The sequence below is a fragment of the Bubalus kerabau genome, chromosome 20 (genome assembly GCF_029407905.1).
Source record: "Bubalus kerabau isolate K-KA32 ecotype Philippines breed swamp buffalo chromosome 20, PCC_UOA_SB_1v2, whole genome shotgun sequence".
In the NCBI taxonomy this organism is placed as follows: Eukaryota; Metazoa; Chordata; class Mammalia; order Artiodactyla; family Bovidae; genus Bubalus; species Bubalus kerabau.
This window is the reverse complement of record NC_073643.1, coordinates 12,254,937-12,281,317: the sequence shown is the minus strand read 5'-3', so window position 1 is coordinate 12,281,317 and position 26,381 is coordinate 12,254,937. Positions and strand designations below refer to the sequence as shown.

General features: G+C 43.6%; 2 protein-coding genes across 2 annotated transcripts in view; one reads left to right on the top strand and one right to left on the bottom strand.

Moving 5' to 3' along the window:
* Positions 1–4,405: 4,405 nt before the first annotated feature.
* Positions 4,406–12,319, bottom strand: EPM2AIP1 (EPM2A interacting protein 1). Its single transcript, XM_055558755.1, has 2 exons — positions 9,885–12,319; positions 4,406–6,357 (listed from the first exon to the last, which is right to left on the bottom strand). The coding sequence occupies exon 1, from the start codon at positions 11,996–11,998 to the stop codon at positions 10,172–10,174; it is 1,827 nt and encodes a 608-aa protein (XP_055414730.1). The 5' UTR covers positions 11,999–12,319; the 3' UTR covers positions 4,406–6,357; positions 9,885–10,171.
* Positions 12,320–12,356: 37 nt separating this feature from the next.
* MLH1 (mutL homolog 1) overlaps positions 12,357–26,381 on the top strand; it is a 90,163-nt gene continuing 76,138 nt past the window's right edge. The window contains exons 1-8 of the mRNA XM_055558729.1: positions 12,357–12,600; positions 14,772–14,862; positions 16,947–17,045; positions 20,419–20,492; positions 23,150–23,222; positions 24,318–24,409; positions 25,100–25,142; positions 25,267–25,355. Coding sequence (XP_055414704.1) covers positions 12,485–12,600; positions 14,772–14,862; positions 16,947–17,045; positions 20,419–20,492; positions 23,150–23,222; positions 24,318–24,409; positions 25,100–25,142; positions 25,267–25,355 — 677 coding nt within the window. The 5' untranslated portion in view covers positions 12,357–12,484. The remainder of the gene's footprint in view (positions 12,601–14,771; positions 14,863–16,946; positions 17,046–20,418; positions 20,493–23,149; positions 23,223–24,317; positions 24,410–25,099; positions 25,143–25,266; positions 25,356–26,381) is intronic.

Below are 26,381 nucleotides of genomic sequence, written 5' to 3'. Positions count from 1 at the left end.
GCTGGTTGCTGGCACATTCTCTGCGGCTCCCTCTGCCCAGGGTACTCCGCTGGGAAACACAGGATCCTCAGGGTTAATGGAGGTGACTCTATTGCCCCTCACCAAGGCCTCAGGGAATACGTTAGGCATTTATTTATTTTCCTTTCTATTTAGTTTCTTTTTTTTTTCTTTTAAAAAATTCTCCTTGCTTTATATTGGATTATAGTTAATTTACAATGTTGTGTTTATGTTAGCTGTAAAACAGACTGTTATTCATATATCTGTTCTTTTTTGGATTTTTTTTCCATATGGGTTATTGTCAAGTGTTGCATAGGATTTTCTGTGTGGTTCTTTAGATCGTATTTGATTATCTGTTTCAAACTTGTATGTATGTGTGTGTGTATATATATATTTTTTATGTTAACCTCCTAACTTTTTCCTCCTCCGCCATCTTTGCACTGTGGGTACCACAAGTTTGTTTTCTAAGCCTGAGAGTCTGTTTCTGGTTTGTAAAATTGTTCAATTTGTAACAGTTTTTCCATTCCACCTGTAAGTGATCAAATATACTTGCCTTTCTCTGTCTGACTTACTTCACTTGGTATGATGATGTCTAGGTCCATGCTTGTTGCTGCAAATGGCATTGTTTCGTTCTTTTTATGACTGAGTAATATGCATGATGTATACCTGCCCCCTGTTCTTTATGCACCCATCTGTCGATGGGCCTTTTTCTCACTTCCGTGTCCTTGCTGGTGATAATAGTACTGCAGTGAACACTGGGGTGCAAGTGTCTTTTCGAAATCGGGTTTTATCCAGATGTATGGCACCCCACTCCAGTGCTCTTGCCTGGAAAATCCCATGGAAGGAGGAGCCTGGTGGGCTGCAGTCCATGGGGTCGCTAGAGTTGGACACGACTGAGCGACTTCCCTTTCACTTTTCACTCTCATGCATTGGAGAAGGAAATGGCAACCCACTCCAGTGTTCTTGCCTGGAGAATCCCAGGGACAGGGGAGCCCGGTGGGCTGCCGTCTATGGGGTCGCACAGAGTCGGACACGACTGAAGCGACTTAGCAGCAGCAGCAGCAGGTTCAGGGTAGGATTGCCAGATCCCATGGACAGATGTGTGGCAGGCTACAGTCCATGGGGTTGCAGAGTCGGATTCGACTAAGCGCCTAACACACACGTGGTGGCTCCATTCCCCGTTTTCTTTGGAAACTTCATGGTTCCTGTCAGCAATTTACTTTCCCACCCACAGCAAAGGAGGTAGGGTTTCCTTTTCTCCAGTCCCTTCTGGTATTGACTGCTTATAGGCCCTTTGCTGATGGCCATTCTGAGTGATGCGAGGTGATACCTTGTTGCAGTTTAGATTTGCATGTATTTAATAATGAGGGATGTGGAGCTTGTTTTCTTGTGTGTGTGTGTGTGTGTGTGTGTGTGTGTGTGTGTTTTAATGAGTGTGACTAAAGTTTTTCTCTTAAAATTTGATTCTGGAAAGTTTACCCTGTATTTATTTTTTCTTTGATCCCCTACCCCAGGACACTTCTTGAAGACCTGTGTCTTTTTTCTGCCTGTAGTGCAGGAGACCTGGGTTCGATCCCTGTGTCGGGAAGATCCCCTGGAGAAGGAAATGGCAACCCACTCCAGTATTCTTGCCTGGGGAATCCCATGGACGGAGGAACCTAGCTGGCTACAGTCCATGGGGTCGCAGAGAGTCAAACACGTCTTCACTTTAACTTTGTGGTTTTTTTTCAGCCCTGCAGCCTGTCTGTATTAAGTGCCCTTAAGCGGCTCTTGTCGGAGAAGGCAATGGCAACCCACTCCAGTACTCGTGCCTGGAAAATCCCATGGACCGAGGAGCCTGGTGGGCTGCAGTCCATGGGGTCGCTAAGAGTCGGGCACGACTGAGCGACTTTACTTTCACTTTCCACTTTCATGCATTGGAGGAGGAAATGGCAACCCACTCCAGTGTTTCTCCCTAGAGAATCCCAGGGACAGAGGAGCCTAGTGGGCTGCCGTCTATGGGGTCGCACAGAGTCGGACACGACTGAAGTGACTTAGCAGCAGCTTAGCAGCAAGCGGCTCTTGTAAAGTTGTTGTTACCAGGAATGTCCACACGGCGGCAGCACTTCCTCATGCCCACCCCTCTGATAACTCAGCCAGCAGAGCCCTAGAGATAGACCTGTGCCTGGGTTGGAAATGAGAGTGGTATGTGCCTGAACAGCACCGACTTGTGTTCCAGTATTTTTACCCCTTACTTTTCACCCCCGGGAAAATCCCAGACCTTCCCAAGCCGCTGTCATGGGAGTGCAGGACTTCGTTCGAGGTCCACCTCTAAGGAAGGAGGCTGGAGGTGGGAACCCCAGCACCTGGACATGTGGCAATCAGGGGACTTTTGAAACATCTATCCAGAAGGCCAGCATCCTTTAGCTGCACTAGACTCCTTTACCTGCAGAAACTCTCTTACTCTGCCTCGAGATGTTGGTTTTCTCCAGAGGGGATCAGGCCCTGGAGCTCCATGGAGGTGCTGAGTGCTGGTACATTCTCTGCAGCTCCCTCTGCTCAGCATACCCCTTCCTGGAAACCCAGTACCTTCAGGGTTTTGGAGGTGACGCCACTGCAGGTCACTAAAGCCTCAGTGAAATACAGTAGATAGGGCTTCCCCCCAACCCCTTTTCTTATAAGAACAAGTTAAATATCATACTTTACATGCAGTTGCAGAGTGAGTGGGTGTTAGTCGCTCAGTCGTGTCTGACTGTGCGACCCTGTGGACTGTAGCCTGCCAGGCTCTTCTGTCCATGGGATTCTCCAGGCAGGAATCCTGGAGTGGGTACCCCTTTCCTTCTCCAGGGCATCTTCCCAACCCAGGGAGGATTCTTTACCGTCCAAGCCACCAAGGAAGCCTGCAGTTTAGTGTTTCTTAATCATCTATAACATCAGCAAAGTTATGTAAAAAAATGGTTTAGTGTTTGAGTTGACTTCTTTCAGTTATTTTTAATATAAACTAAAATGTACCAATAATGGTACATTTAAAGAAGCCCTTTGTTATGAGTGCTTTTGTATGCATGTGTGCTAAGTCGCTTCAGTTGTGTCTAACTCTTTGCAACCCTATGGACTGTAGCCTGCCAGGCTCCATGGGATTCTCCAGGCAAACTGGAGTGGGTTGCCATGCGCTCCTCCAGGGGATCTTCCTGACCCAGGAATTGAACCCACGCATCTCTTGTCTCCTGTATTGATAGGTGTGTTCTTTACCACTAGCACCATCTAGGAAGTATAAGTGCCTTTGGGTTGTGCTTAACATTAGCACTTATTCCAATGCCCTCTCACCCCTCTTCGCCCGTCAGTACCTAGCTATCCCTTATGGAAGTAAGCATGTAACAGTAAATTTTAAGTGTAATCAAATTGGTGAGCAGTAATTCATAATCAGTGAAGTATAAGCAGGACCTTACAGATTTCTTGAATTTATCAAGTAGGTTTTACTTTTTTAATCTCTCAATTCCCTTTCAGGGGTTTAAAGATTATTTTATGTTTCAGTAATTATTTTACTCATAGGGCATGCTGCTGCTGCTGCTGCTGCTGCTAAATTGCTTCAGTCGTGTCCAACTCTGTGCAACCCCATAGACGGCAGCCCACCAGGCTCCCCCGTCCCTGGGATTCTCCAGGCAAGAACACTGGAGTGGGTTGCCATTTTCTTCTCCAATACATAAAAGTGAAAAGGGAAAGTGAAGTCGCTCAGTCATGTCCGACTCCCAGCAACCCCATGGACTGCAGCCCACCAGGCTCCTCCTTCCATGGGATTTGCCAGGCAAGAGTACTGGAGTGGGGTGCCATTGCCTTCTCTGACTCATAGGGCATGTTTGCCTCTTATTCCACATGCAGTAATTGACTTAACGTAAACCAGTGTCACGGGTTGTTAAAATGATCTATGTAGTTTAAGTTACTTTCATGGTGGTCCAGTCATTAGGGCTCTGGGCTTTCACTGCAGGGTTGTGGGTTTAATCCCTGGTCAGGGAATTAAGGTCCCATAGAACCTGTGGCATGGAAAAAAAAAATTATCTATGAAGATTACCACTGCTCTAAGGATGGGGTCAAATTATCTTCAATCTTCAATTTGCCAGCAGTGTATAGTTCAGAGTAGAGTGCACTGGGGGAGGGGAAGGGATAAAGGACATGATGCAAGATGAGGTAGGAAAGAAAAGGGTTGTATGGGTACAGATTATGCAGGTGGACCATGATGAGGACCTTGGATCTTACTCTGTGACAGTAAGCCACTGGAGCATGCTGAGCAGACGACTGGCATGCTCTGATTTACATTTTAAAATACGACTAGCTTGTTGCTGTGTGAATCATTATGAGAGAAGTACGGAGCAGGGCATATACCAAAGAGAATAGTGGGAAACAGGGCGCGCACATTCAGTGAAAGACACCAGAATGTTCGTAGGAACTTTATTCATAACAACTACAAACTGGACACAACCCAAATTTCCACCAAAGTAGAATGGATTCATAAACTGTGGTCTAAGTCACACGACAGAACACTACAGAGAGGTATTAATAAACGAATCACAACATGGATAACTCACAGATACAATGCTGAGCAAGAGTACACAGAATTATTTACATGAAGCTTTAAAACATATCTCTGGTGATAACGGTCAGAATAGTGGTTATCTGTGGCAGGCTGGGGGGTGTGCATAGGCGGGTGGCGACCAGGGTGCTGGAAGCGTTCAGTGTCTTGATTTGGTTGATGGGTTCTAGGGTGTACATAAAAACCCACAAGGTGTGCACTAAGTCTTTGCATTTTACTGAACGTAAATTTCACCGCAATTAAAAAGAAAAAATACTTTCAAAGAAATTTTGTAGACAGAGAGAAATACAGCTATGTGTTAGTTGGTAGTATCATCTTCCAAATATTTCTGGTTCTCTTCCAAGGCACGCGGAAGGATCACACTCCCTGGACTTGGTGTGGCCATGGAATCTGTCCTGGCCAATGAGAGTGCTTAAAGGGCCTGTAAGTGACTTGTCCTAGTTTTTCATTTCCCTAAATGAGCAGCCACACCCTAGGTGATATCCGCTCGGTCAGCTCGAGCCCCAGAATGAGACCATTTAGAGCATGGATCAGTGAACACTTCACGTTTTGTGGGCTGGACACTTTCTTCTGTAACTCCACAACTCTGCCAGGGTAGAGGACAAGCAGTCATAGATAAGGCAGAAACAAACGGGTAAGGCTGTCTCCCAAGGAAACTTTAGATAAACAGGCCGTAGGCCACACCTCGCCCATGGCCTTCAACCCCTGACTCAAGAGCACAGGCCCTCGCCAGACCACCAGAGAATAGCTGGGAATCGTGGTTGTTACCGCACAGCAACCTAGCCCAATGATACAGAAATAGGTTCTGTTTTCAAAAAATCTAGAGTACTGAACGTTGACTTAGTTGGCAGGCATTCTGGAAATTGCTGCTGGAGAACGGAAGAAGTAATTTCTGCAGGGTAATGCCTGTTATGGAATGGAAGAATTTCCTGGAGAGAATCTGGAAGGCAGAGAATCTCTTTTTAAGACAAGGAAACAAAATATTTTATGGTAGCTGTTGGTCCCATTTGACAAAACAGACAGGAAAGAGATGAACTCAGAAAAGAGTTCATCAGTTTGCAAGCAGAAATACAAGGGGATAAAGAGAGTTCACAAACTCAAGTACTTATTGGGTAGGAAGAGGCGACGTCTCAATTACTGAGAGATAAAAATGAGAAATCCTTTATGCCAAAGGTTGAGTAAAACCCAGTTTTGCAGCAAGGATCAAATCACTGGATGACAGTCACACTGTTAAAATCTCTGAATTAGTTAATGGGCCTCAGGCTAAAAGTCCAGTTAAGACTGTAACACCAGTTAATCCTTTAAGCTGGAAAAAACGGCTAAAAGAGACGAAGGGTATGGCTCTTTCACAACACCTGGAAGGCCAGGTGACCCAGAAAGTAAGTTCAGAGAGGCATGAGACCAAGAAAGCGAAGGAACAGAGCAAATCTGAGCAGCACACACGGAGCACACAGCACTTCCGGGTTACCCTCCTCGGGGAGGTGATGAGTGATGAGGAAATTCTGCAAGTAGGAAAGCATGTGAACGGAGTATCTAGTGATCAGAAGGGCTGACTGGGTCCTTCTTCTAGTATTTTGTGAAATTTACTTACTTTAAAATCCCAGAAGAGCCAGAAACCATCTGTAAAGGAAAAGAGCAGGTGGTTTTCTCCCAGAGTTGATGCTTACAGAAGGAAAACAGATATTAACTCTTAAGCAGGTATTATCTTTTTCTGGTACCGAATGCAACTGAAGTATTGTTTTAGTCCACTACATAGTTGTCCAATCTTTCTCATCCAGGTTCCTTTGTAAGTCTGCCTTTAGAAATTAGAAAGAAAGAAAAAAATGAAGACTTCTATTATCAAGGAGGTAAAGACAGTACTACATGGTGGATATATGAATATACTTCATGTTACTACTTCATGTTTACAAGGGCCAATTACAGTGTCTCCTCAACAACATTCACACAGTAAATATTTGAGCCACATGCCAAGCACTGAACTCAATTCTAGAAATACAACTCCCTAGTCACAAAGAACTTAGTTTCATTTCTTAATTGGCAATTGGTGGATAAGTTACCCAGCAAGCAGGTCATTGCAGAACTAGAGAAGGTCAAAGACTACGAAAGGGCTGCGAAGAGTAGAACAACAAATAATTACTCATCCAAATATTTACTGAAAAGCTAGGCACTGTGCTAAGCATTAGATGAACAGTGAGCAGGCATATACATGGTCCCCAGGCTTGCAAAGCTCACAGTGTAGCAAGGATCAACAAGAAGGATCAATGAAGCGTGCTAAGTATGTGGCTGGGGAGAAACAGGGTATTTAGAGATGCGTCGTAGGGGCACTTAGTCTAGAGGGAATGGATGAAGGCTTCCTGGAGGAAGTGGCATATAAACTGCACCTTTTCCTAAGAGCAGTGGGTGAAGCAGAGGAGTGATGGGACCAGACCTCTGGAGCAGTCTGGCTGCAGCGTGACAAGGGATCACAACCAGACAAGGGGAGACTGAGGCGGCCACTGCTATAATTTAGGTAGGCTGATGGCCTGAACCAGGAGAGTACACTGGAGAACTGAGGAATGTTTAGGCAAGACTGAACAGAAAGGTGTGTGTGAGTGGATGTGATGGATGAAGAGGGAAAGGCCATGGAGACCTGAGTCTGGGGCTCGGGCTGTGCCAACTGGATGGTTGGCAGTGGTGGTACCATTTACAGAGGGACCAGGAGAGGAGGAGCAGTTTTGGGGGACAAGGTCAAGGATATGAGTGATGCCCATGAGACAGCAAAGTGGTTTTAGTTGGCAGTTAGATACGGGAATCAGGGAAGGTCAAGAAAGGAGACATTAAGTTGGAGTCATTTGCATACAGTAGGTAACTGAAGGGATGAAAGAAAAAAAAAGATCAGCTAAGGAGATGATGTAAACAAGATAGCTTAAAAACAAATTAAAAAATCCCAAGGACACAGATGTTTAAGGGAAAGAGGTGCCTGCAAAGAAGATGGAGAACGAGTACTTGGAGATGGTCTTTCCCCAAAGCCAAACTAAGCAAGCATTTTGAGGAGGGCGGTCAGTGGTGGGAAGAGGGTTGGCATATTGACAAGGACTTGGGAAACTTGGTAGTGATCAGAGCACAATATGGGATAGCGGGAATACAGACAAATCTTTGAAGAAAACTAGTAGGAATGGGAGATATTGGGACACAAAAGAGTTTTTTTTTTAAAAAATAGTACTTACTTTAACTATATTCACGGCTATGACAGGACCAGTAACAGCTATATTATAAAAAGTAACTTGTAAAGACTGCCATGCAGTTACAGAATTACTTAGTACAGAAAACAGTAAAATACACACTTCTTTTTCTTTTTACAAACACGGCTAATTTACATAGCAAATTCTCTATTGTTCAGGGTTAATTTAAAAATTCTGGGCTTATATCTCCCCCACAGTCAGTGACTAAAGAACTAATTTTATGATCACCCTAAGGAAAACATACAATGGAACTTCACAAAATGTACAAAACTTCAGCATTTGAGGAACTGGAGTTAGAAAGCAGAAGCAGCTTCCAGGTCTTCCAATTATCCTTCCCATAAGGCACCTGCCAAGTGAATACTCCAAACTGCTGGAAAATTACCGGCAGATGTTTTTGTTCCTTTTTTTGGTTTTTTAATCTGCTGTTTCTCCAGATGTTTAAGCTTACTCCCTGTTAACCCAAATCTTAACTTGACCATTCTTGCTAAGTATCTTAGTAATATAGAACACTTTCTTTTCTGCCCTAAACTAATTTTGTGTAATAAAACAGAGCCTTTTAATCTGGCTCAGTGCCAACTAATGATTTAGAAATGCTGTTGTGAGCTACCAGAACCTATCAGGGCCTTGACTGTATCTTACCAGCCAAATCTGGAATGCTGGAATTCGTTTCCGCCATCAAATGTTATCAATTAGCCTAACTTGTCCTTCTAATTCTGCTTCTACCGGTAATTTGCCTTCTCCCTCAAAATCAGATGATGTACTCGGGTGGGGGGCGGTCTGCTGGAACTTTGGGAGGATAAGTTTATACTGTGCTGTCCTATCCTATGCGCCACAAGGGGAGGGTGTCATTCATGCTCACATGCCAGCAGAACTTCCTCCTAATGAATGTCACAATTACAAACAGTCTCCTTTGTTTCCCTACATTCTAAAGGAGGAGATACTGTCTGATTGAGAACCACTGGCAAGATTTTGGTTCTATTTTGATTGCTCAGGCTTCAATTCCTTCTAAATTCTTGTTTATTCTGGTTCCTTGAATTTGCTGAATTAGTGACCATAGAGAAATGCAGTCCAAGAGTTAAGACAGGACTTGAGCACAAGTTTTCAAATGGTACTTGAGCGGATCTCTAAGTTGGGTCCTGTCCTTAAATCATTTTACATATTTGGCTTTACTATAAGATTTTTTAATGGTTGACATAAATTTGAAAATTACTGTTTTAGTCCAAAGCAGGTGCCTCACTAAAATATATGGAACTGCTACAATCAGTAAATAAAGCTGCTTCTGGAGAGTTAAAATATTTCCCCTTGTGCAGTCTTAAATACACAATGTGTGAGACAATGGCAAGTTGATAATAAATCCATTTAAAGTCACAAACAACATTTGATACATCACGTTAAAATAAAGGATTGCCTTTTAGCAGGATTTCTTTATAAAGCTGTAGCACCCAGGCCGATGGGACAAATAAGCTAAAATAGCTCACACCTGATCCTGCGATGCAACCATCTTCTCTTTCTCTTCCTTTTTGACAGGGCTAAACTGTCTAGAGTACAAAGAATGACTAGTGGGCAGCCCCTAAGAGTCTATACTTACCACAGTCTTCTAACAGGCAAGCTCATAAAAACGGCACCCAACTGCGAAGCATTCAGGGGAAACTGCCAAAAATCGGTTAGTCTGATCTCCAAACTGTAAAAGCCTCCTAAACTAGCAATTTAAAACAATTCTTGCTCCTCTGACTAAAACTTTACTCAAATTGAGTAAAATTTCCTAAGTAATATCATTATCGCTACCATGGGGCAGGGGAAGGTGAGAGAGAGGAAATATGTCTAAAGTAAGTAAATATATTTACTTTAGACTCAGAAACATGTCTAAAAAAAAAAGTCTCCAACATTTTGATAATTAGACAAAACACCTCCACTGAATGTACGTTCCTCCTTTGCAGAAGCTTCTGCAGTTGTTATGTGAGTTTCTGCAAACTGGCTCAAACATATATTTAAGAAGCTGATACTTTCAGACTATACGCATCAGAATTTTAACACATTTTTGGTTAAAATAAGAGCAAAATTTCTTCAAGACACCTTAAAAACAGACTTCTGATTCAACTCACATTTTAGTACTAAACTTCTTTAAAAACAATTATATCATAAAAGCAAAAGATAATGACTTTGCCATGAAATTCAGTTTTAGGAAAAAAAGGTGTCTGCAGGTGTCAGTCCCATGCTGCCTCTTGAGATGAAAAAAAAAAAATCTGTCTAAAGCGTATCAATTGTGATCAATTTTGATGAAGAACATGGTGCCTTCCCACAATCCAAATTAGCACACTTGAAAGTCAAACAGGTGTTTGCTTTTAGAATTGGATGCTTGTTGAGTGTTTCAATGTTGTACTACAAGAGTTTATGGATTGGATTCATTTCTTCCTCTCACAAGATCATCCCAGCGAGGCTCTATTTCAGTGGTGGCAATCCGAAACAGGGCGTGGAGGTGTTCGTCTGTCAAAGGCTGGCTCAATGTGTGTTGGTTTCGAGTCAAATATGAAAAAGCCTTTTCACAGATTTTGCTGCTATCAAACAAGGATGCCACCTTACAGGCAACCCCTTTGATAATCGGGTAAGATTCTGCAGGCAGTCCAGCATAGAACTGCCCTAAATCTTTGGTTCTGTATTCCTCCCAAAGGTTAGCACTTGCCTGAAGTTTTGTGAGTTCCACCCTTACTGAAATAGGTGCATATTCAGGTTTAAAGCTAAATGGATTAGCGAAAAGCTCTAAGTCCTTCTTAATGAACTTGAGGTCCTTGAAATGTCGCTCAAACTCTTTCTGTAGGCGACAGATCACCGCTCGATACCTCTCAAAATCGAGTACTTTTTCGTCTTCTTGAAGATTCTCTTTAAGCTCATCAACCACTTGGCTCAAGGAAGCAAAATGTGTCAGATTTTTTTCCTCGACTTGTCTCTGAAGTAAATTCAGCTTCACTTCAAAGGCACAGATATGGTCAAAGGCGGCGGCAGCGAAGACTTTGCTCACTCTCAATAGTTCGCTGATTTCTCGAAGGTGGTCCATAATATCCACCAGGAAGCCAAAGTCACAGAGCCATTCCTTGTCTGTGAAATGGACCGTCGTGGCTCCTATCGAGACCAAGAATGTTTCTATCTCTTTTCTTAAAGAAAATATTAGTTTCAAAGTCTTCCCTTTCCGAAGCCAGTTGTTCAGACAGCGTCCGTTAACCCTTTCACCGTGCTCTGATTCAGATTCAGTCAGTAAAGCCTGAAATTCCGGCCGCCTCACGCCTCTGGTCTTAATCAAAACTATCCATTCAGATACGGCATTTATGATCTGATTAACATCCACATCGTAGGAGCTCAACAGTTCCAAGTGAAGAAATCCCGAATAGTGGATCACATTCCAACAGTTGGGGCTTACAGCCTTTTCTCTCATGTATGACACCAGTCCTGAGTTCTCACCAATCATCCTCAGAGTGTGGGTCGTGGTCAGTCCAACCATGCGCTGCAGGCTAAGCCCGGCCGTCTGCAGGGCCTCAAGGATTGCCGCCATGAGAGCGCCAACACTGAAGTGATGAGTCAGGTTGATTATGGTCAGAAGCTCTTCGTGCACCTCCAAATCGTGGCCGACGCCGCGGACAAAGACCAGCAGGTAGTTCTCATAGGCCACAAAAGCCTGGTCGTCCAAGGCAAGGGAATAGGCTTTAAAGTCCTTGGCTCGGTTAAAAAGTTGACTGCGTAGATTCTGGTGAATGTCCAGGACCCTCTGCCGCGTGGTCTCTGGAGATAAATCGATACCATCCATAATGCCTACGTGATCGGGCAGCACGTCTCTCAGCATCACCGCCATGCACCGGTGCACAAAATCCCCCTCGCCCCAGCCGCAACCCTTCAAGGCCAAGAGGCGGGCGAGTCCCAGGCCTGCACGAGCTATTCTCTGCTCCGGAGTGAGCGGGGCGGCCTCCGGAAAGTCGCCCCGACGCAGACGCTCCACCAGCGCCGCGCGCTCGTCCTCCGCTACATACCGCTCGTAGTACTCGTGCTCGGCCTCGTAGTGCTGCTTGACGTCGAGTTCGCCCGTAGCTGCGACCAGGCGGCGACAGACCAGACACAGGGCGCCCTCGCCCTCCGGAGGCTCCACCACCAGGTACCGCTGGGTCCACTCGGCCCGGAACGCCCGAGACTCGTCGATTTCCATTTTGCTCCTCTTGGGCGTCATCCACATTTCACGGAGGCCACAGGAGATGGGCCGACCTCTGGGAGGCCGCAAGCAAAGGGGAGGAAAGAGCAGGAGAGGGGCACCAAGCGCCTCCTCCGCTCTGCGCCAGATCACCCCAGCGGCGGACACCAACCTGGGGCACCCGCGCGTCCTTTCCTATTGGCTGGAGATTTCGTATTCCCTAGCCCCAGGCAGGAGCCAATAGAAAGAGCAGGCCGCGATTGCAAGCGCGCAGGCGCACATCCTTCTAGCTGCGAGGCGAACGGAAGCCGTGTTAGGGCGGGACTAAGAAACCGGAATCACGGACTTCACGGGCATTAGAGCTGCCCAATCAGTAGCTTCCTGGTCCGGAAGTGACGCTACCGCCCGAGGGTTAGGCTGGATTTCGTCAACAGGATTGAGGGAAGGACGTGGGCAAGAAACTGTATGGAGATTGGCTGGAGGTACTTCCAGTGAGCTTCACGCCGTGACCCGGGATCGTCTGGCGCCAAAATGTCGCTTGTAGCGGGGGTTATCCGGCGGCTGGACGAGACAGTGGTGAACCGCATCGCGGCAGGGGAAGTTATCCAGCGGCCGGCTAATGCCATCAAGGAAATGATTGAGAACTGGTACGAAGGAAGTCAAGGCTTTCTCGAAGGCCACTACATAACGGACCGCCGCTATGGATGGCGCGGACACGCCTCCCTGCCCTGAACCAAAGTGTGTGTGGTCGCGGCGGCCAAGGCCCAGGCTACTGTCTGCTCCCCTCACGTGTCTTCGGGAGCGGTCTCGCGAGACTTTAGGGTTGTTGGGGGAGCAAGGACAGTAAACCAGTATTTTAGCATCATTGTTTTAATGATGCTATTAACTAAGAAACCCTTTTAAACTGTATATGCAGAAGGTGCAAGTTTTTGAATGTGTAAAAGTTTTATAATTTAAATTCCTTTATTCTTTCAAACGGTACCATGGGTTATCAGTTTCTTGCTTATTCCAGAAGTCATCCATCTACATTGAACGGTTCAATTCACTTTGAGTTATATTCAAAATTAATTGTTGGGATTTTAGGAGAGAACAGTGAACTTAGAGTGTAATTTGTGGTTTTCCTATTATTGCCAGGTTAGTCCCCATTTAGAATTTTTTTAAATTAATTTAATTGTAGGCTAATTACTTTACAATATTGTATTGGTTTTGCCATACATTGACATGAATCAGCCACGGGTGTACATGTGTTCCCCATCCTGAACCCCCCTCCCACCTCCCTCCCCATCCCATCTCTCTGGGTCATCCCAGTGCACCAGCCCTGAGCACCCTGTCTCATGCATCGAACCTGGACTGGTGTTATCTGTTTCACATGTGATAATATACATGTTTCAATGCTATTCTTTCAAATCACCCACTTAGGATTTTCCTACCCTTTTTGCGGAGTCACTTCGAAGATCCCTTATCTCTTGGGGGTATTCCGGGGATTCTGAAGTTTAGAACTGTCACACAACCATTGTGGAGGGAAGAGGTTAAAAACGTGGAAAGAAGGTTAGATGTAAACTGTAAACTTCAAAAAGGGCAGAGGCTTATAGTATACCTAAATGTGTCGGCTCCTTTGTGTTGAAATGCTTTGATTGATGTGGGGCTTCCCAGGTGGTCCAGTTGCTAAGATTCTGTCCTCCCAGTGTAGGGGACTGGGGTTCAATCCCTGGCCAGGGAACTAGATCCCACATGCTGCAACTAAAGATCCTGTGTGCTGCAATAAGACCTGGTGCAGCCAAATATTAAAAAAAAAAAAAAATGCATTGATGTTAATACAATCCATACGTTAAAGGGAAAAACAAATGTTCCAGTTGGAAGGTTTGTAAAGGGATTGTTCTGAAAATATAAACAACCATGGGGGTAATGAAAGAACAGTGGGTTAGAAAGAACCACCAGGACAAAGGAAGAGAATTAGAAAGTGGACAGAAGAAGCAGGGAATCTGAGCATTGTCTCTCCTTTTGACTTTACTTACATAGTTGGCAAATGCTGGCTTTTGTTTCTCCAATTTTAGAATTAACTAACAGAGCAATTTAAGTGTGTTAAGGTACCGTTCAGGAACACTACACATATTAGATCACTGGCTTACAGTTCTCCAAGAAATTTTGTATGGAGTCTAGCTGTGCTGTTTTTAATACACAAGTCAAGATGGCTAAATGCAACTTCAATTCAGGGACTCCTGAGAAAGTTCTTTGATATTTAAGTAACTTATTATCTTATTTCTGAATAAATAATTATCTTCCTAAAGAGAAGGTAAGTTCTCTTTCTCATGCAGCCCCAGGCTGATTTATTTTCTCTCTCTCCAGATGCTCTATGCTTATAGACTTTTCTTTGAAGGGGTAATAAGGTGTATTTAATTTTCTGCAGCACAATTTTTTTCTTTCTCCCAACATATATTTTCATAAAGAGGCTAGTGGAGAAAAACTTACAGAATTTTTTCCTTAGTGACATTTTATAAGGGTCATGTAGGATCCTGGGGCTGAATAAAGTTTGAGTAACAGATGGTAGAATTAGTTTAGAACTAGAGGAGCAGAAATGTTGCTGAATGTCCTATTGGAAGTGATGGTTGCCCCCTCTGCCCCTCTCTTCTTTCCATCCCTCTCTCACAACATGTAAGCTGATAACATTGTGGTCTCAGAGCCTTTAAGACAAAAGAAAAACACATTCATCAGTCTTGTATTTGTCTGAAATTTGTTCTTATGCCTTGATTCATTTTAAAATATGTGCACTGGAATAATTGCAGACTGATAAATTACTATTTTTTGTTTGATTTGCCAGTTTAGATGCAAAATCCACAAGTATTCAAGTGGTTGTTAAAGAGGGAGGCCTGAAGTTGATTCAGATTCAAGACAATGGCACTGGAATCAGGGTGAGTATAAGCTCAGGGCAGCAGGATGTTTGTGCGCTTCTTGTGTTGCATCTGTGGGAAGTGGTGGAACTTTGCCCTGTTCTGGAAACTTCAGGCTTTTACGGATGGGATTGTTTGAGAACTTCAACAATAAATATTTATTGAATACCTATTCCATGCCGGGCAGCGTTCAGGAGAGTAAGGAGGTCAGGGATTGAGTCATGAGTCTGTTTAAAGGTTGAGTGTTCTGAGCAGAGAGAACAATACACACAAAAACCACAAAATGGGAGCTTTCCTGACATGCTGAAGAACTAGCAAGGAGCTTGTGGTGTCTAGAACGGGGTGGTGGGGGGAGTGGAAGAGTAGCAGGAGATGAGATCTGAAGGGGAAGCAGGCTGAGCATGCAGGAACTTGTGGGCCATTGTACAATCTTTGGCTTTTACTCTGGATGAGGAGGGACATGATTAGAACATTTTGAGCCAAGAGGTAACATGGTTTGGCAAGTTTTATAAGAACTCTTCTGTCTGCAGTGTGGAAAATAGACTGTAGCAGGACAGGACAGAAGCAATGGTATTCTTTGTTGGTGATGATGAACAAAGCTCTCAGAATTTGCAGGTGTAGGGAGTAAGAGGAGTCAAGAATGCCTTCAAGGTTTTGGCCTGTGCAAATAGAAAAAGAAGCTGCCATTTACCGATGGGAAGACTATACGATAGGCAGATTTGGGAAGATCACTAATTCATTTGGGCGTGTGTTAAATTTAAGATGCCTGTTTGTTGGATCCATGGATCCACATGTTTGGAGTGCAAAGTAGAGGTTTGCTCTGGAGATAAAAATTTGGTGTATTGCATTTAATGGTATTAAAAGCCATGAGACTCAAATTAAGAGACACTTGACATGATTAGTCATTAGGGAAATAGAAATAAAAACTTCAGTGAGATCCCACTTGACATCAATTAGGATGTTTTTTATAATTAATTAATAAAAAGATTGTCACCATATCCTGCCTGCCATGTGCTTCACCCACTTCCTTCATACAATGGGTGTCACTCCAGGACCTTTCTTCAGATGTGTAAGCTCCCTCATCCATTAAACCTTTGATGTCTCAAAAAGGAAATATTGGCAAGCATGTTGAGACATTGGCGCTCTTGTACATTGCTGGTGGGAGTATCAAATAGTGCAGCCACTGTGGAAGAAAATTAAACAATTGCCATATGATCCAGCAATTCCACTTCTGGGTTTATACCCAAAAGAGTTGAAAGCAAGGTCTTAGAGAGATTTGCACACTCATGTTCATAGCAACATATTCATGATATTCCAAAGGTGTAGGCAACAGATGAGTGGATAAACAATATATGATAAATACATAGAATGGAATGTTATTCATCCTTAGAAAGGAGTGAATTTTTGACAAATGCTAGTACATGGATGAACCCTAAAGACAGGATGCTAAGTGGAATTAGCCAGTCACAAAAGGAAATATTCTGTTTGTTTCCACTTATATGGCATACCTAGTGTAGTTAAATCTTTAGAATCAGAAAGTAGAATGGTGGTTCCCAGGGGCTTGGAGGAGGGGGAAATGGAGAGCTTTTGTTTAATGGGTACAGTTTCCGTTTGGGGAGATTTCAGAGTTCTGGACATGGAAGTTGGTGATGGTTGCACAATATTGAGAGTGTACTTCATATACCTAGAGAGGGTTAAAGCAGTAAATTTTGTTAATTATTTTTACTGCAACTAAATTTATCTGTAAATTTTTAATAAAGGAGTTTCCTAATACAGTAATAATTTTTGTACAATCTGTGAGCCTGCATGAGATCATCGAGAGAGTGAGTGTAGACAGAGCGGAGGTCTAGGGATGGAATTGTGGATTATCTGCTGTCAGGGGAGCCGAGACAGAAGCAGCAGGCCAGGCTGAGACCCAGGTGAGTGAAGAGGAGGGAGTGCCAGGGCCTCGTGGAATTCTGGAGCCCAGAGAGGAGGCTCCTGCTGAGTTCGAACTCTTCTCCCGAGAGCATTTACTTCCTGGAGTCAGTCAAGAAAAGGGAAATTCAGAAAGACTGGGAAAAACAAGTAACATAATTATTTACTTGTTTCTTTGCACCTTGTAGAAAGAAGATCTTGAGATTGTGTGTGAGAGGTTCACCACAAGTAAACTGCAGTCCTTTGAGGATTTAGCTCATATTTCTACCTATGGCTTTCGGGGTGAGGTAAGCTGAGGATGGAAGCAGAGTGTAAATATCTTCCTATGATTACATTTCTGCCGTTGGGCAGCCTGTGTTTCTCAATAGGTCAGTAAGGTATAACACTTTTTACTTGTTCAGTTCAGTTCAGTCACTCAGTCGTGTCCGACTCTTTGCAACCCCATGGACTGCAGCACGCCAGGCTTCCCTGTCCATCACCAACTCCCGGAGTTTGCTCAAATTCATGTCCATTGAGTCGGTGATGCCATCCAACCATCTTGTCCTCTGTCATCCCCTTCTCTTCCTGCCTTCAATCTTTCTCAGTATCAGTGTCTTTTCTTATGAGTCAGTTCTTCACATCAGGTGGCCAGAGTATTGGAGCTTCATCCTCAGCATCAGTCCCTCCAATGAACACCCAGGACTGATCTCCTTTAGGATGGACTGGTTTGATCTCCTTGCAGTCCAAGGGACTCTCAAGAGTCTTCTCCAACAGCACAGGTCAAAAGCATCAGTTCTTTGGCGCTCAGCTTTCTCTATGGTCCAGCTGTCACAGCCATACAGGACCACTGGGAAAACCATAGCTTTGACTAGATGCACCTTTGTTGGCAAAGGAATGTCTCTGCTTTTTAATATTATGTATCTCCAGAGACACCCAAGTCTCTTGATGGAAGAAGACTGTACCACCTACCAAGTTTTCTTGTCCCCAATCAGATGTGAATCTCAGGCAATACTTAGATCTAAGTACCAGTATACCAAAAGTACAGGGAGAGAGGGAGCATGGTACAGGGGCTGAGACTGGGAAATCACGTGATAAAAAACTTGTTTCCTATAAAGTGAACTGCACAGGGGAAGAAAGGCAAAGAAGGGAGCAAGAATCAGAGGTTAGGGGGATGTAAGAGGCATATGAGCCAGCTCCAACGTATGGATATTACTTGGATCCTTATTTGCACAAACTAAAATTTTTTTGAGACAGGTAATTGAACTCAGATTGATTATTTGATTTTATTGAGAAATTACTGTTAATTTTCGTGGTATAAAAAGTTTCCTGGGGTTTTTATTTTTTGAGTCCTAATCTTTTACGTTATATTCTGATATATGTATAAATGAAATTATATGGCCTATCATGGGGACATATGATATAGAAAATGGATAAAAATACTTTTAAGACTAAAATAACTTATATTTTTATGACAATACTCTGAATATAAAGATATCATTCAGTATATGTAGGACTACATAAATTATAATGCTACATACTGTTCTATTACTTATATGTACTGTAGTCTATTTAAAGGTTTCCTGTTGAACGTTTATGCTCTTTGCCATTTTTTTCATGCCTAATGCTCTGGTGAACATTCACATGTACAGTGTGTTTTGTTCAGTTAATTTTCTTAGGATAAGTTTATAGATATAATGTTTGTGAGTAAAAATACACACACATTTCCAGTAACTTGTATTAGCTTCCTATTGCTGCTCCCCCAAATGACCACAATCTTAGTGGTTTAAAACAGCACACATTTGTTATCTTAACAGTTCTAGACGTAGGGGACATGGGTATCACTGTGCTAAAATCCAGGTGTTGGCCGGGCAGTGTTCCGGCTGTATTCTGGGGGCTTTGGGGTACCAGAGAAACTATTTGGGGGTAGTTATTTGCGGGGATGAGAGTGAAGAGAAGGGAAGGGAATGGAGCCAATTATTTTTCATTTTAGGCCTTTTTGTAGTTTTTAAATTTTTTATCATGTGAATGTATTTTTACTTTGATTTTTTTCTTTTTTTAATTAAAAGGCAGCTTTTTATGACCCAGTTGTCACAATTCAGATCAAATCCAGGTGGTCTGAAGCACCCTCCAGCTCACAGTGAGTCCCGAGTTGTTCCAGGAAGGAATAGCATCAGACTGTGAACCTTGAGGTTCCCCTGACTTCAAGTAGGTCTCAGGTCAGCCCTGGCAAAGCAGTTTCATTCTGACTTTGCAACTTCCTGAGTCAGTTCCTAAGCCCAGGGCCTTCTGTAGCCTTAGCCTGGTTGTAGGGTATCTTTGGGGTTGTGATTAAACAGGGAAGATTTACTGAGGGATTGCTATGTGCCATCCATGGTTCTCAGCCCTTTGTATGTATTAACCCTTTCACACTTGACAACTCTGAAAGAGTAGGTTCTATTATTATTGCCCTGTTTGTTATACTGGGAAACTGACACTCAGACTTTAAGAAGTGTGGCTGGAGTGCACAGCTGGAAAGTGGCAGAATGGGGAACTGAGCCCTGGCAGTTTGACTCCAGAGTCTGTGCTGTTATCCTCTTCCCCCAGTGCCTGTACAAAGGCCCCTGAAGCAGCTGGATCATCTGCCAGTGGCTTGCTTTCTTCATGGTGTTGGGTAGTGTTGTAGTTTTGCATGTATTTCATGTCCTTCCTTATCCAAATCTCAAAATCATTAAAAAAAAATCAAGTCTCAAAATCGTTTACATATTTAATAATGAAAATTAGGACTTCTCTATAGCTCAGATAGTAAAGAATCTGCCTGCAATGCTGGAGACCTGGGTTTGATCCCTGGGTCAGGAAGAGTCTCAAGAAGGCAATGGCAACTTACTCCAATATTCTTGCCTGGAGAATCCTGTGGACAGAGGAGCCTGGCGGGCTATAGTCCTTGGGGTTGAAAAGAGTCAGACTGAACTGAGTGGAAGTTAGCTTATCACAGTTCACCAGGGAAATCCAGCTAGGACCTGGTAATCTCTGAGCCTGAGCCATGGTCCTTGTTAATGAACTGAAGCTGCCACCCCTGCATTTACTGTCTGCTTAGATGTTGTCACATATCACAATGCTTAGGTTGTGTTTTTTTTATGCTGTGATGTCCTGTGAAAGGAAATACAGGTTCCAAAGGGCCAGTGAATCAATCTTGATTTTCAGGGGGAAAAATAGTCATTTAAAAAAAAATTTGTTTCATCTTAATTGCATAATTAAAAATTTTTATTTCTAAACATAAAATTGCTTACAGAAAACAGTTTTGAATACAGTTTACAACACTGTCAATTTGGAGTGATTCCATTATCCTATTTCTGAAGGCAGCTTTAAAATTGTTAGAAGACAAGTCATTGAGAATATTAAATATGCCTATAACTCTACACCTGAACACAGTTGCTGTTAACATTAATTCTTGGTTGTGTTTTCTTTTAGGACTTTTATATGTATATATTTTTTCCCCTTTTGTTTTAGTAATTGTGCTGTAGATTCCATTTGATAGCTTCCTTTTTTTTTTAACGTGTCATCAAATGAGTGAGCAGAGTGCTCATTGTTGCCATTTGTTAATACAATACAGAAGAGGCAATTTAGGTAACTTCTCCCTTAATGCGAGATGGGGGTGACCCAGGAGTGGGCGTTTCTTTCACTCCATGTCCTTTGCTTCCTTAGGCTTTGGCCAGCATAAGCCACGTGGCTCACGTCACCATTACAACCAAAACAGCTGACGGGAAGTGTGCATTCAGGTATAGTGCTGGCCTCTGCTTAGCGTATAGATTCATCCCGAAACATGCTTTGTCCTGCAACTCAATGTAATCCTGTCTAAACACGAATGTTACCTTTTTTTGCCTAGATCTTGGGAACATTTTCTTTCCTCCCTTTGGATTAGTTGGTAATCCAAAGGGGTGGTTGTAAGTAATAATCTTCCTTCATGAACTTGTGAAAGGTTCGCTGTAACAGATTACAAGTGCCTAGCACCGTGTCTGTTACGCTGAGGAGGGCTGAGTCAGTGGGAGCTGTGATGTCACTCTGCCCCTTGGCCCTTCAGCAAGGCATGGCTTTGGCCTAATTACGCGGCTGTGGCTGGGGTGCCAGAGGATTGTGACTCCTTCAGTTCAGTTCAGTTCAGTGGCTCAGTTGTGTCCGACTCTTTGCGACCCCATGAATCGCAGCACGCCAGGCCTCCCTGTCTATCACCAACTCCCAGAGTTCACCCAGACTCACATCCATCAAGTCAGTGATGCCATCCAGCCATCTCATCCTCTGTCGTCCCCGTCTCCTCCTGCCCCCAATCCCTCCCAGCATCAGGATCTTTTCCAGTGAGTCAACTCTTTGCATGAGATGGCCAAAGTACTGGAGTTTCAGCTTTAGCATCATTCCCTCCAAAGAAATCCCAGGGCTGATCTCCTTCAGAATGGACGGTTGGATCTCCTTGCAGTCCCAGGGACTCTCAAGAGTCTTCTCCAACACCACAGTTCAAAAGCATGAATTCTTCGGTGCTCAGCCTTCTTCACAGTCCAACTTTCACATCCATACATGACCACTGGAAAAACCATAGCCTTGACTAGACGGACCTTTGTTGGCAAAGTAATGTCTCTGCTTTTGAATATGCTATCTAGGTTGGTCATAACTTTCCTTCCAAGGAGTAAGCGTCTTTAATTTCATGGCTGCAGTCACCATCTGCAGTGATTTTGGAGCCCAGAAGAATAAAGTCTGACACTGTTTCCATTGTTTCCCCATCTATTTCCCATGAAGTGATGGGACCGGATGCCACGATCTTTGTTTTCTGAATGTTGAGCTTTAATCCAGCTTTTTCACTCTCCACTTTCACTTTCATCAAGAGGCTTTTGAGTTCCTCTTCACTTTCTGCCATAAGGGTGGTGTCATCTGCATATCTGAGGTTGTTGATATTTCTCCCAGCAATCTTGATTCCAGCTTGTGCTTCTTCCAGTCCAGCGTTTCTCATGATGTACTCTGCATATAAGTTAAATAAGCAGGGTGACAATATACAGCCTTGTCGTACTCCTTTTCCTATTTGGAACCAGTCTGTTGTTCCATGTCCAGTTCTAACTGTTGCTTCCTGACCTGCATACAGATTTCTCAAGAGGCAGGTCAGGTGGTCTGGTAGTCCCATCTCTTGAAGAATTTTCCACAGTTTATCGTGATCCACATAATCAAACGCTTTGGCATAGTCCAGTCACACATGAGTGCTGCTGTGGATTCCTTCCCACAGGTGTCCACTGGCTGTCTCTTGTGCTGGCGCAGAACAGGAAGGGGATTCAAGGGATCAAAATCATGCCTTTGCTCTCATAACTGTTGGCCATTACTAGTGAAAGATGTGTATTCAAATCTAATTCCTGCCAAAAAGAATTTTTTTCTTACCATACAGAGTGTTAGTTTATATAGAAAACAGCTTCAACCGAGGGCAGTTCTGCCTGTTCTCAGCCCTCTTCCACAGATGAGTGTGTGCTGTCATGGATGATGGAGCGTTTCAGCTGCAGCACTTGGCGCTGAAGGGGGTTGACTAGATGCAAATTGCAACAGCCCTAGGACCTGGCTGCTGATATGATTAGAATCTCTTCTCACAAACGGAGGCGCTTGTGAGTGAATGTCTTCTGAAATAGCCTGGGGCACAAACTCCATTTCTTTGCCTCTGGAGTGTTCTGCCCCTGCTTGGGACCTCTATAGCTTCCCCTGTGTGGCAGGATGAAATCCATAATCTTCCAGAATCTTCGTCATAGCAGCTCGTGCGCTCCCCAGATGCTCAGTCCATCTTCCCAGCCTGTCCCCACAGCTGCGCTGCTATGTATTCTAAAGCTTCTGTGCTTTTGTCTATCTTTTCCCTTCCTGGATGGACTTCCTGCCCTCTCCACTTGAGAAGACAGCAGTCAAGGGCCCAGGTGAAGTGTCATCTCTTCTGTGACACTTCCTCCCACCCTACCCCAGGCTCAGTGTTTTCCTTCTCTGGACCACTTGGGATCTTGTTCCACACTTCAGGAAACAATCTGTCCCCTCACTAAATCAAGAACCCCCCAAGGCCTGTCTCTATTTCAGGGTGTTTACAGGCCTGATACATGATAGCCCTTTAATAAATGATTGCAGAATTATTGAAAAAAATGTTACTGTCATCTTAGGCAGTGGCAAAACTTTTGTTTGTAGCCCAGAACTCAGAAACTAAAAATGCAGTAATTGGTAAACAAACAAAAAAATAGGGATCTTTTCCCCGCTTGTTTGGTACCCATTTAGGATGGTTATGGAAGTAGAAAAAGGGAGGAAGCTGGTAACTCAGACAACATATAACATGGCTATATTTTAATCTGTTTTTGATGTAACTTACTTTTTTACTCTTTGGAGAAGTATCTATTCTCTATTAGCTACCAGTATCTCTTATGTTTTCTGATAGAGCTCATTACTCAGATGGAAAGCTGAAAGCGCCTCCTAAACCATGTGCAGGCAACCAAGGGACCCAGATCACGGTAAGAATGGTACACAGGAGGTGACATTGTTGAGAAAGAGCTTTGTGTAAATACTGAAATAAAAGGCAAAATTGTCTTTGAGTTCTCAAAGGATTGATATAATGAATATTTACCAGTTAATAGAAGCCTCAAGATATCACCCTGTAAGAAAGAGAAATGATGATTGATTTTTGTGACATGGCAGCCTACCCACCACCTCCTGTATTTTAAGAGGCTGGGAGATTCTTCTGTTGAGATGGCAGAAATTGGTGGCAGGGTAGCTGCCATTGAAAGAACCTTAAACGTGACTCCAGAAGACAAGTCCAGAGTCCTAACCTTGCCACTCAGCGGCAGTGTGTCCAGAGGCAAGTCATTTAATGGTTGTTCATCTTACTTTGCTCCTCTATCAAAAGAAGGATGGCACAAGGAATATCTGACCACTCATTCAAAGGGCACTTGTGTTATTATGTTATGAATCAGGAGAAAGGCTGTTAAGCTGCCTTATTCCTGTGGTGTGTGGCCACATTTGGTGTGTTTCTCTTCTGGGATCCCATAAATCACCCCGCTATCACGTTACATGTCCCACCCCTGCACCCACAGCCCCAGCCAGGGCACATCTGCTTGAAGGCCCCAAGCCCTGGGCTTGATGAGGCAGGTCGGGGGCGCAGCAATGAGGAAATGAACGTGTACTTTGCATCTCATGTTCAGCGGGATCTTGTACCTGGGACCACAGTATGATTTCTAAGAACCCCCAGAAGATCTAACAATTATTTCTAGTTTGCAAAGGTTTCATGCCATGTGGTGTCACAACGATTTATAGGTTTATCTTTGCCCCACTAAATCCTGTGCTGTTTTGGGCAGGACTGTGTATTTTATTTGTCTTACTCCCAGCACAAGGCAAAGAGCCTGACATGGAGGTGGACCCCAGTGCCTGTCTGAGAAGTCAGTGAGTTAAGTGGGAGGCTTGCTTTCTCTTGTTAAGGCAGCCCTGTCTCCTGCCCTGTCTTCTAACACTTAGAACTGTGCTGGTGGTGAACACAGTTGGATTCTCTGCCTTAAGACCATGCTGTACTTCCTATACTTCTGTGAATTTACAAAAAACAACCTTCTGTTCAGGTGGAGGACCTTTTTTACAACATATCCACGAGGAGGAAAGCTTTAAAAAACCCAAGTGAAGAGTATGGAAAAATTTTGGAAGTTGTCGGCAGGTACAGTCCACAGTCTGGGCACGGGTCTCTGAATCCTTCTGTCACCAGAGAAATGTGTTCTGGTGTTTAGAAATGGAGAAGAGTTGCAGAGCTAAATGGTAAGCAGCAATACCAGCCCATAAATTGTTTCTGGTCAAAGGTGTGGTAAGTGAACTGTTACTGAATAAGTGCGTTTTGCTAGACACAGTCCTTCAGTTCCTGGGGCCCATGGAGGGAGGAGGAGTAAATGGGAGCCAGTGGAGAAAATGCTGGGAGATCCTGAAGCAGGACCTCGTGGGGAGGAAGACACGGGTGAAGAGGGGGCTGTGTTAGGGTCTCAGAGAGAAGAACAGTACAGGGGGTGTTCAGGCTACATTCTCAAGAAGTTTTTGAGACCACTCAGATGAGTTTGAAAATAAAACTAGGCAAGGAGGAGATTGTATTGAAATACCCTCGAGTCTAGCCAGCAATGCATGGAAGCAAAAGGGAAACCTGTTTTTTGTTCATTTCTTCCACATTGTAGCAATGAGATCTTCATGCAGTCTCTGCTGGTTTATTTTCATGTGGGCAAAATATGATATTTAAAGATATGTTTGTTTGTATGTATCTTTGTTTAGATTAGTTAACTCCACTCATTTAACTACAAGGGGGCTCTTTCTCGTATGGTGCATTTGGCTTCTCTTTTTTACTATTTTTCTTTTTCTCTGCCAGGTATGCAATACACAATTCGGGCATTGGTTTCTCAGTTAAAAAAGTAAGTTCTTAATTTATAAAGGATGGTTATGTATTATAAAAGAAGAAGGGTTTTTTTTTTTTTTAAATAGTTGGCTGTGGAGACAAGGTCATGGTATTTCAGTCAGCCCTGTTCTGTTTATCAGCAAGGTGAAACCGTAGCTGACGTCAGGACCCTGCCAGATGCCACCACCGTGGACAACATTCGCTCCATCTTTGGAAATGCTGTTAGCCGGTATGCTGATAACTTGCATTTTTTAAAATCTTGTGTGTTCTGTCACATTATTTTGGAATCTGTTTACACTTGCCTGAAGAGTTTTCTTTAACCAAGTACAGGCTTGTTTTTATGCTTCAGGCTTGTTGTCATGCTTCAGATTATTTTGTATAATCAGTGCTTCTTGGGTGCACGTCATCTCCTAGGTGGTCTGGCTGCAAACTGTGTGTTCTCTCTAGGTCTCTGTCTTCAGAACATCTCTGGTGTAGAAGAATTCTATCCTCCGTTGTTCCCGCTTGTCCTTGTATTTTCATAATTGTCACTGGGATTGCATTTATTACCACTCAACATTTATTCTGGGCTTTGTGCCAGAAGTTAAAGATATAAAGACAAGTAAAATGTTTCTGCCCTTGAAGACTTCCCTGTCTGGTGGCAAGCAGTGTTGTGTCCCTAGATCTTCATGGTCAAAGCCTCAGCAGGAAAATTGCTTGTATTCTGGGTTTCTCACGGCATTCCCCTTGATGGGTGAAAGCCACTGTTTCAATTCATATCCGTAGCTTAATCTCAGGGCTTTGCAAAGCCCAAAGTGTCTGCGTCATAATCTGAGGGGACAATACTAAGTGCCTTCTGTATGCCAGGCAGGCCCCAGAAGCTGGGGGTACACAGATGAATGAGACCGCCCCTGACTTTACCTTTTCCAGCAATCTTAAAAGCAGGAGCAGTAGTCCCACGACTCAGTTTTCTACTCCAAAGGGGACAAATTACTCACCTTTTGAACAAAACCAGTTTCCTAACTAGAGAAGAGTCAATTTGCTTTTAATTACCCTTTTGTTACTTATCAAGTATTAAAGAATTATTTTTTCAGTTGTGCTCCCAGAACAAACAGAGAGTTCTGTTGACCAAATTTTAAGACCCAGTGAAACTTTTAAGAGCTCCTTGGCCAGATTCTGAGATTCAGAATTAGTTGTTATGAAACTCTTAGAGAGTATAAGAAACTGGAAATCCCACAGAGGAGCAACTCCCAAAAGAGGTTTCCCGAAAACCAGC

Coding starts and splice junctions, on each gene's coding strand:
- EPM2AIP1 (XM_055558755.1), bottom strand. CDS start 11,998: ATGTGGATGACGCCCAAGAGGAGCAAAATGGAAATCGACGAGTCTCGG.